The sequence below is a fragment of the Castanea sativa genome, chromosome 7, assembly GCF_040712315.1.
Source record: "Castanea sativa cultivar Marrone di Chiusa Pesio chromosome 7, ASM4071231v1".
Lineage (NCBI taxonomy): Eukaryota > Viridiplantae > Streptophyta > Magnoliopsida > Fagales > Fagaceae > Castanea > Castanea sativa.
This window is the reverse complement of record NC_134019.1, coordinates 38694214-38704032: the sequence shown is the minus strand read 5'-3', so window position 1 is coordinate 38704032 and position 9819 is coordinate 38694214. Positions and strand designations below refer to the sequence as shown.

Below are 9819 nucleotides of genomic sequence, written 5' to 3'. Positions count from 1 at the left end.
TAAATAAGACCTAGAGTGCAACTATATTTATATAGTGGTATTAAATATAGTTAATAGTAACTTTGGACTTGTCAAGAGTTGACAAAAAAGCCCAAGACCCATTGGAGCTAGTGTCTTATTGGTCCCTTTTGATCACACTCCAAGCCACACATTATAGCCCAATTGGAAAGGCCCAAAAGGCTAGCCCAATTAGATTATCAATTATAAGGAGAGAAACATACAAAATTTTTGAAGGACGAACACTCTTGTGAAATTGTGTGTGTAAGAGAAAGTCATTCTTATATTCTTCCTTGAACTGATTGAGAGACCACACTTCTTGGGCGTTAGTGGAATTGAAGTGAAGATTAAAAGTGTTCCTAAGTGTTTTTTATCTTTGTTTTGAAATTCACCACACCAAGGTACACTCTCTTATTTTTAAATTCTGAAACTTACATAGTGCATGTTATCAATTGCGAATGAAGTAGATCTGTTAACTTTCCGCTGCATATGTTTTGTATGAGATACAAACATGTATTTATCCTACATTTACACCCCCCACTGCTAGTGCTCTTACTATTCATAGGTTATAAAAAAATATTATTTTAATCCAGTGGTTGTATATGAAGAGAAAAAGTGAGTAGGAGGAAAAAAAGAGAGAATAATACTTTATATTATTTTATTAGGTAGTTAATATTATTTTATTGGGTTATATGTAAAAATAAAAATTGGAATATAGGGTGAGTTGTAAAAGAAGTTGGTAAAATAGATAAAGTAATGTTTGAGGATGCAAAATAAGTTTTTTTTTTTTTTTTTTTTGGCATCCCCGGATGCGAATGCTCTCACCGTTCATAGGTTGTAAAAATATATATATATTATTTTAATATGTGGTTGTGTGTGAAGAGAAAAAGTGAGTGGGAAAAAAGAGAGAGAATAATACTTTTTATTATTTTATTGGATAGTTTATATTATTTTATTGGATAGTTTATATTATTTTATTGGATTGTATGTAAAAATAAAAACTGAAATATATAGTGAATTGTAAAATGAGTTAGTAAAATAGATCAAGTAGTGTTTGAGGATGCAAAATAAGTTTTTCTTTTCTTTTCTTTTCTTTTGCATTCCAAATGCTAATGCAAACTCAATCTTCCATCTTAACTTTAAGAGGTGTGAGCAACCGCGACCCCGGGCCCACCAATTTTTCACAAACTGGGCCTAACCCGCGCGAACGAGTGGGATCGTGATGCTCAAAATGAATGAATTCACTGTAAAATGTACTCCCCCCAAGATCGATGGTTTTACATGGAGTCGCCACTTATTTAATTTAAATGGAAAAATAAGAAAACATTCAATATAAAAAATGCTTCTGTTGTATTAATATATGACAATTTACATCAATTTTGTAACAAAAGTTTACAATACTTCTTGTCTTAGATACAATCTAAGAAAAATAAATTATATTGCTTTATTTCCTAGTTACATACTAAAAAAAGTGAAATTGCATATACAATAGCATAGTCTAGAACCCTTAATCTCGGTTCAGAGGCTAATTTATGAGATGAGAAGGGATTAAGCACCCATCTCGCCCGGTAAAACCGGTCTCCTAAATTAAGGTGGCCAACATCATGTCATGTCAAACAAATACAAACACTATATCATACAAACATGTTAATTTGCAAGAATTGTAAGCAAATATGTGTTAGGGGAATCTGACATAAAGAGAAACAAAAAAATGAAATTTGTTAGATAACAATTTTAATGTAAAGAAAGCATGAAGGTAATGGCATGTTCATCCAAGAAATCAATGTAAACAAAGAATTCCTAGCCTAGATATATTCATCTAGAGAAAATTAAAACACTTAGACATGTTTGTTCAAGCATTTAACAAAGTAAAACAACTACCTAGACATGTTCATCTAAGTATTCAAGAGAAAGTTGTATTTTAGCCAGAAGTGTTCATCTAAGCATTCAAGAGAAAATTTGTGTATTAGCCTAGAAGTGTTCATTTAAGCATTTAAAAGGAATATCAATGAGATATATAGGCATGTTCATCCAAGCATATCATGAAATAAATAAATAATGACTTGTTAAACATTTATTCAAGCATGTGTGGAAAGTTAAAAACATAATTAACTACTTACTAACATAGAACATAAATTAAAAGGGAGAAGTGATCACTTAAAAAGCTAGGGAGAAAGCAAGGAGGTACTCAACTACAACCAAAGTAAGAACAATGGTTGCACAACAATTTTTCGTTTCTGCTTTCTCACTAGCTCCTTAGAGGGAATTTGGGAGTCTTGAAAATGGAAAAGGTCTTCCCTATTTATAGGGGAAGGGATGGCTTAGCTTTAAAGCTAAGTTATTAGCTTTCTTTCTTTTGAAGCTAATGGAGGAGATAAACCTGTTTAAATGAGCTGGAACAGATTTGGTGTTGATCCCCATTTGAATTTTGAAAGGAAGTTGAAGATGATGCTGAACTTGTGTTATCTTCTGCAACTGTTTTGTATTTTAGCTCTAACTTTCTGCTCAAAATTTCAATTGATTCAAAATTGGTGTTTTCTAAAAGAAAATTCAATTCTCTACAACTTTTCCAGAAATAGAGAAAAAAAATCTTCAACATTTTCCAAGCTAAAAATGCGATTTAAGTTGCGGCTGAAAATAGTAATGTTTTTTGAGCGTTTTTCTGTTTTTTGAAAATTTTCAAAGAATGTATCTGTTTTCCTATCCAACTTGTTTTTCAAAAGTTTTCTTCTGAAGCTAAGGGAGGGAATAAGCCTATTAGATAAGCTTGATCAAATTGGGTGTTGATCCTCATTTAAAATTTTGAAAGAAAATTGAAGATAGTGCAAAAATTGTGTTATTTTCTGCACCTGTTTCGTATTTTGGCTATAACTCTCTGCTCAAAATTCCAATTGATTCGGAATTGGTGGTTTTTTTAAAGGGAATTCAATTCTCTACGACTTTTCCAGAAATAGAGAAAATCAAATTTCAACGTTTTCCAAGCCAAAAATGCGATTCAAGTTTCTGCTGAAGATAATAACATTTTTTAAGCATTTTTTTTTTTTTTTTTTCATGGATCACATCTTTCTCTCTCCAAATTGTTTTTCAAAAGAGCAGATAAGATGCCATAAAGGAAAACACTTTTTATTAAATAAATAAATAAATAAAATGAAATCCAATCAAAATTCACACTTAATTAATTTTAAATTAATTCTTGTTGGAACCAATCAAAATTAAAAATTTAAGATAGGACGTGATTGGGCCCATTGTGTAGATGAGCCATGATCATTTGAAAATTGTTTGTATGATAACTTTTGATCAGGTGGTCCGATCAAAACCCATGAGATACGATTATAATTGTTAGAGCATCAAGATTTGTTTTGTATCACAAATCTGAAGATCTACCGGTTGGTTAAATGCAAGTTGTAAAATAGGGGGTCTACAAGAGGCTGTTAGAGATATTGTGGCCCAAGGCCCTAAGGTCCAAATCTATTAAACCCACGTATTTGTAGTGCAAGCAAGCTAACTCTATAGTTAGCATAAAATTCTCTACTATATAAACCCTATGTTAAGTTTATTAATATTAGATATAATTCAAGAGTAAACATATTGTTATTAGGGATTTTTTATTATGGATGTAGGTTGTCAAACCAAATCGCGATAAATTCTTACTCATGACTCTCTTTTCTCTCTCAGTTATCCAACAACTTTAACAAAATACATTTATCAAAGGTTAGTTTAGCCTATTTACCACATTTCGCCGACACCACTCTACCAAATATAACTTGCGTTAAATTTAACGAAAATTCCGTTGATTAGGATTATATTGAAATGGTCTATGCATATTGGCTAAATAAAGGCTTCATGATAATATTGTAATGTTAAAATTCGTGCCAGGCTCATGAGGGCTCATGATAACATTAACTTTTATTTGATTTTTTTTCATAGTGAAACTTTTAACCATGGGACCTTCACTGTTGTTTATCAATTATTAATCATGCTTGTGCATCATTATGCATGCCAAATTAATGGTCATTAGTCAAAGCTAATAAATAAATAAATAAAAAAATTGATGAGAAGAGTCTAAGTATGTCTTTTCTCATTAGGTTTTATAATCTGGTAAATTTCAAATTAATTTACTAAGGCTGATAAGTTGATAAATTTTGATATTTTCAGTATACCATAACAGTATTTCAGTATTTCTACATTTACAAATCCTTTACTAAATGGTTTATGGGATGTCCTTAGTTACAAGGATTGGACCCTCTTATTTCCACAAAGAAGAGGAATCTCCAATATTAGAGAGACTGAGAGAACAAAATCAAGATACTAGCAATTTGAACTTGCACTTGCACTTAATCAGGTAACGAGTCTTTATTCTTTAGTCTTCAGTCTTGACCCTTGACTTCGCAATTGGGTCAGGGCTTTTGTGAGACTGCGGATATTTAGACCACTTGACCATACTACATGGCAAAATCACACAACTTTGGCGGGCTCAAATATTCGAGACTATCCTAATCTTTCACATCCTATAACTTTAAGTCTTCAAGCAACGTTTGGTTTGGACTCCGTATTCAAATTTTTGAGAATGTGATGCTTGACAACGATAATGATTGAATATAAGATCCCTATGTTTGGTTTATTTCCTAAAGATAAATAATATAAACTATGAATTAAGTCAAATTTCCCAAAATAATAGTTAAACATAATTAACACATACAAGACCAAAATAATTATTTTCAATTTTTTTTTTATGATATATCATGATATAATTGCTTGACATATATAAAACCAAAACCTTTGAAACTCTCACAATTTTCCACAACAACACAATATTTAAATAAAATTATCATTTTATTTGAATAAAATTATTTTTTTTAGTCCAAACTTAATCAGGAGTGAAACTTTATCTCTCTAATAAGTCCAACTTAAACTCAAACTCATCATTATCATTTTTTAAAAATAAAATTATTTTTATTTAATTAAAACTTAACAAGGAGTGAAACTCTATCTCTTTAACAAGTTCAACTTAAACTCAAACTTAAACGTTGATAATCTATATAAAAACAAAAATTATGATATGACTCAAAAAAAAAAAAAAAAAAAAGGACTCACGTTGATAATCGTGGGTTTGGTTTTTGGGTTGAAATTTCTACTAATTATTTTTTTATATTGTACATGGCAGATAAAACATCTCTATTTTTTTGGAGAAAAATCAAAAATGCAACCTATGTCTTCCAGCTTAGGGAACGATAAATTTTTATTTGGTATGTTATATATAAATTTGTTGAATTTGGTTTGGTTCTGAAGTAGAATTTGGGAATTCCACAAATTTTGAAGTTTTAAGTCTTGGGGTTTTTGGTAATTGTCTCAGGGGTTTTTGGTATTTGTGTCTTAGTAGATTGATTTTAACTCTTCACCTTAAATGCTTTTTATTTAAATTCATGTGATTTTTTGTTTTCTTATTAAAAGCTATATTTTTGGTTGATTAATTATTTGTTTGGATTAATTTCAATTAATTTTTTTTTTCTAAATATCTATTTACACATTATTGGATTTTTTTCAGAGTCAATAGTTTTTCCGTGCATCGCACGGATTAGCGACTAGTCATAATATGAAACAAATACTCCTTAGAGGTGAATATAATCATAATATATATTTTTTAAATGTCTAATTCATAGTATAAGTTATCTATTTATTTCATTTTAATTAGTCAAAAACTGCTAAGTGAAAAAAAATTTCACAAGTCATATGAAATTTGAATACCCCTCTTTTTCTAGGGAGGAATCCATATTCCTCAACATATTGCAAAGCTTTTTACAACTAAACATGAAAATGTATGAAAATTATGAGGATTCCCAAAAATTCTAACAGGTGTGTTTTGATGAGGGGGGGAGGAGGAGGAGATAAGGGGAGTTAGAGGATTTAATGAAAATTATAACTATGGTCATAACACTTTCACAATAATTCCTAAGTAGCATGTTGTTATTTGCTTTATTATGAACCCACTACTAAAATTGTTTTCTTACCCACCAAAAATAGCAAATAATATCCTACTACTTATGATTTGTTGTGAATATATTGTGAACATATCACTTTTCTTTTTCTTTTTCTTCTTTTTTTTTTTTGAGAGAGAGAGAGAGAGAGAGTTTTTAGGGTATTTAGAGGGGTAGTAATAATATGGCTCCAAACCCCACATTTTTAATTACCCTAAATAGAGGGAATAGATGGGGTCAAAGGGGTTACTATTAAAAAAATTTAAAATCTCAAATTTTCCCTTATGATGTTGATTTATATCTACTACTTTTAAATTTAGCAAAAGATGTCATAATTGAAAATTTATATAATCATTCCCCTCCTCTCATCTCCCCCCCCCCCCTCCCCCCCATTAAATTTTTAAACATCCAAATAAAGAGGGAAGGCGAATAATATCTATTCTCTTTTACCTTACTGAGCTGGATTATTACATTTTGACACCTAAGGAAAAAAAAAATTAGAGTTTTTTAATATTTAGATATTAATTAAATTTTTGAATTTATGTTTTATTAAACTCTCTTGTGCAAATAGTCAAGGGAAATTAATGTCAATAAGCATTTGGAAAGCTCGTAACAAATATATATATATATATATATATATATATATATATATATATATATATATATATTTGGTTGAAAAAAACAATTTATAGTTTCAATTGGGTTGGATTTCTACAATTTTAAGATTTTTTGTTTAATTTTAAAATTTTTCGCTTATGAAATACAAAGCCTTGGAATCCTTTATAAATTTTTAGGGAAAGCAGAGGCCTTAGGAATAAGCCTAAAGTAGACCATTCACCTTAATTTTTAAAAAAAAATTCAAGCAAGGGATGACCGGATGAATAACAATTCCTCTCTCGTATCCTCTATTCTACTTTCCTCTCCCTCCAATCTTCCAAAAAAAAAAAACACGGCCGCTTGACTAATCAATGGCAGCCTGACCCATCTCAATCTCATTGTCTCCTCTTCAACATGAGTTGGCCTTTCCTATGGCCAAAAACAATTACTATCATATTTAAATTGGCTTTTCAAAGTCCATTAAAAACCCGCCTAACCATTTTGAACACTTCAATGGCTTGTGACGGTAACAAATACAAAAATATCAAAAACAAATGACAAGGACATATGTATATGACATACCTAGTTTTTTTTTTTTTTTTTCCTTTTTTTTTTTTGAGGGAGTCTTGAATAAGTACTTCATCCTTATGTTTTCATAGCAGATAATTAATCCAAAGGTATTCATAGTCGGTAACATGCTACCAAAAAAACGAATAACCTTTATGTCAAATAGAATTTATAGGGTTTTCAATAAAAACGTTTAAAATTTGAACCCACCATTCATTTAAAATTTTCCCCAAAAAACTAAAATGACATCAAATACTTCATTCTTATATTTTCAAAGCAGACAATCAGTCCCAAAGTATTAATTGAAGGCAACATGCTAATAAAACTTTGATAATAAACCAATTTATCTAAAAGTCTAACCCTAAACACATTTTCCCTCTTTAAACCTGCAAATAAATAAACTAGCACCGATAACTAAGAACTAGCAAAAGCACAAAGAATACAAAAATACTAGAACTATAATAATTAAAGACCCTTCCTACTGTTACGCTACAACTCTATCTACCAACAAAAAAGAAAAGAAAAGGAAAAAAAAAATACTGAACCCGGTTAAGCCGGTTCATACTTACCTATTTTTTCTCTAAGTTAATGATTAAAAGCTTGAAACCATCTGATTCAACCTGGATTCCGGTTCAGGCACCACTTCCTTTCTCTTCCTCATCTCCAACACTTTCCGGTGACTATTGGAGTGAATTTCACCAGAAAAAGTCGGACTACAAGCCGGTCTATACTCCGGAAAAAGCCGACCGGACTTGTACCTAACCCCACAAGCATTACAAAGCGTTTTTGCACCAAGTGGACCGGTTCTCCACTGCGGGGTCTTCTGAACCTGACAATGGCTGCACCTACGCTGAAACTGAGTCCCACTACCGGTTTGAACCGCCGGTTTTTTCTTCTGCTTCTTCTTTGCCGGTTCAACAAAATTGAACATGGTAAAAACACTAGGTGATGAAGATAACCCAGAAAAAAATCTAGGTGATGAAGATAACCCAGAAGAACAAGACCCTGAAGACGATAACGATGACGTGTCATAAAAATTAAGAGTATTGTGGTTCAGTAGCAGTGCCTGGTCCTCCTCACGAGGAGAACCAGGGTTAGAATCCCAAAACCGTGACGAAGGAAGTGACCAAACTGGATTGCTGATTCTGGACCGTTTGGTTCTGGCTTTGGATGGAAATGGAACCTCCAAAGGTAAACATGAAGCCCTATCTAAAACCGGTCTGGATTCCGGTTCAGACCGGTCCATTGCATTTGCTTCGGCTTTTTGCTTCCCGACGGGGTAAAAAAGAGAGAATTCTGATATAGAATCGTCCACAAAGTGAGAAACCCATTCAAGCCCAGCCAAATCATCATCCTGTAAAACCCACACAAAAAAAAAAAATCAAAATCAAAATTTAATAGAAACCCAAAAAATAAAAACATGCAAAAAAAAAAAGTTTCATTTTTTAGAAATATATATACATATTATAATTACCGGAACGGCAAGCCCACTGGCTAGAGTGAACTCAGACTCCGCTGTGCCAGAAAAATTGTAGGAATTGGAATTGGAATTGGAATTGGAATTTGAATTCTCATCGTCCTGTGACGAAGAAACCGAGAGAAAATCTTTTTCCTCTTCTTCTTCTTCTTCCTCTTCATTTTCCACAAAGTACCCATCTTCAAACTCTGCATTAGACAAGTCAAGAAGGTCGTCCACAGGGAAATCATCACTAGCAACACCGATAGAAGCCCGAAATTCGTCAAAAACTTGGGTTGTCGGTTTCATAGGCAATATTTCTCCACGTAAGCTTGATTTCAAGGCTCTTACGTCCACGCAGTATTCCATTTCTACATTCATATCCAACAAAAAATTAAAACTTTTCAACAAAACGTTACCATAAATTTAGAGCAACCCCATATAAGAATTACAAAATTGAAAATTCTGCTTCTTCTTGTTTTATATATTGTCTTGTATAATTATTTTTTAGTGAAAGTTTACCTGACAAAGATGAAGATGAAGAAGATAGAATTGAAACTGTGGATAGGTAAGGGTTGGTTAGTTGGGACACTGAAAAGAAGGCTAGTTCGTGGGCGAAAGTGGTGCTGAGTTATTGGTTTATCTTTATCTCTCTCTCTCTCTCTCTCACTGCTTTTTGAGATTTAAATTTAAATATATATATGAATATTGTTTTTGTACTATGTGTCACGTTACATTACATTGAGATGGAGGAGCTGACTATTCTGGGGGTTGATGATGGGTTGTGCACTTAGCCTGCTTGGACCGAACCAACAATTCCACAATGACTTTTTATTCTTGGTCATCATGGGTTTGTTCCACGCCGAACTTCCAACAAAAGTTAACAACAAACTAGTCCAACATATGTAAAAAAACAAAATTGTGCAAACTATGATTTTGATCCCTTGAAGACTATTAAATGTTACTTTTACCTTGTAGAAATCAATTAATTTGTATAAAATCACTTTAATGCAAGACAATTAAATAATTTAAACTTTGGATAAAACTTAGACACAATTCTTTATGAGTACTTCATTGGGTTTTCAATCAAATCCAAATACATAATTGCATTGATTAATAAAATACAAATATTATTGTATTTTCATGGACCTAATATAATGCACCTCAATTTTACCTTAAATAATATGTGGTTTAAATTTTTAAAGGGTAACTACATTGATATTATCT

The 9819-nt window shown here is 31.5% G+C and overlaps 1 protein-coding gene across 2 annotated transcripts; it reads right to left on the bottom strand.

Moving 5' to 3' along the window:
• Positions 1 to 7379: 7379 nt before the first annotated feature.
• Positions 7380 to 9522, bottom strand: LOC142643513 (GATA transcription factor 5-like). Of its 2 annotated transcripts, XM_075818167.1 has the most exons (3): positions 9115 to 9522; positions 8611 to 8963; positions 7380 to 8490 (listed from the first exon to the last, which is right to left on the bottom strand). In XM_075818167.1, exons 2-3 carry the CDS (start codon positions 8959 to 8961, stop codon positions 7729 to 7731), a joined length of 1113 nt encoding a protein of 370 aa, XP_075674282.1. In that variant the 5' UTR covers positions 8962 to 8963; positions 9115 to 9522; the 3' UTR covers positions 7380 to 7728. The 2 variants fall into 2 exon arrangements, with proteins under 2 accessions (XP_075674282.1, XP_075674281.1); XM_075818166.1 differs by lacking the exon at positions 9115 to 9522 and having other exon boundaries at positions 8611 to 8973.
• Between the last annotated feature and the right edge of the window lie 297 nt (positions 9523 to 9819).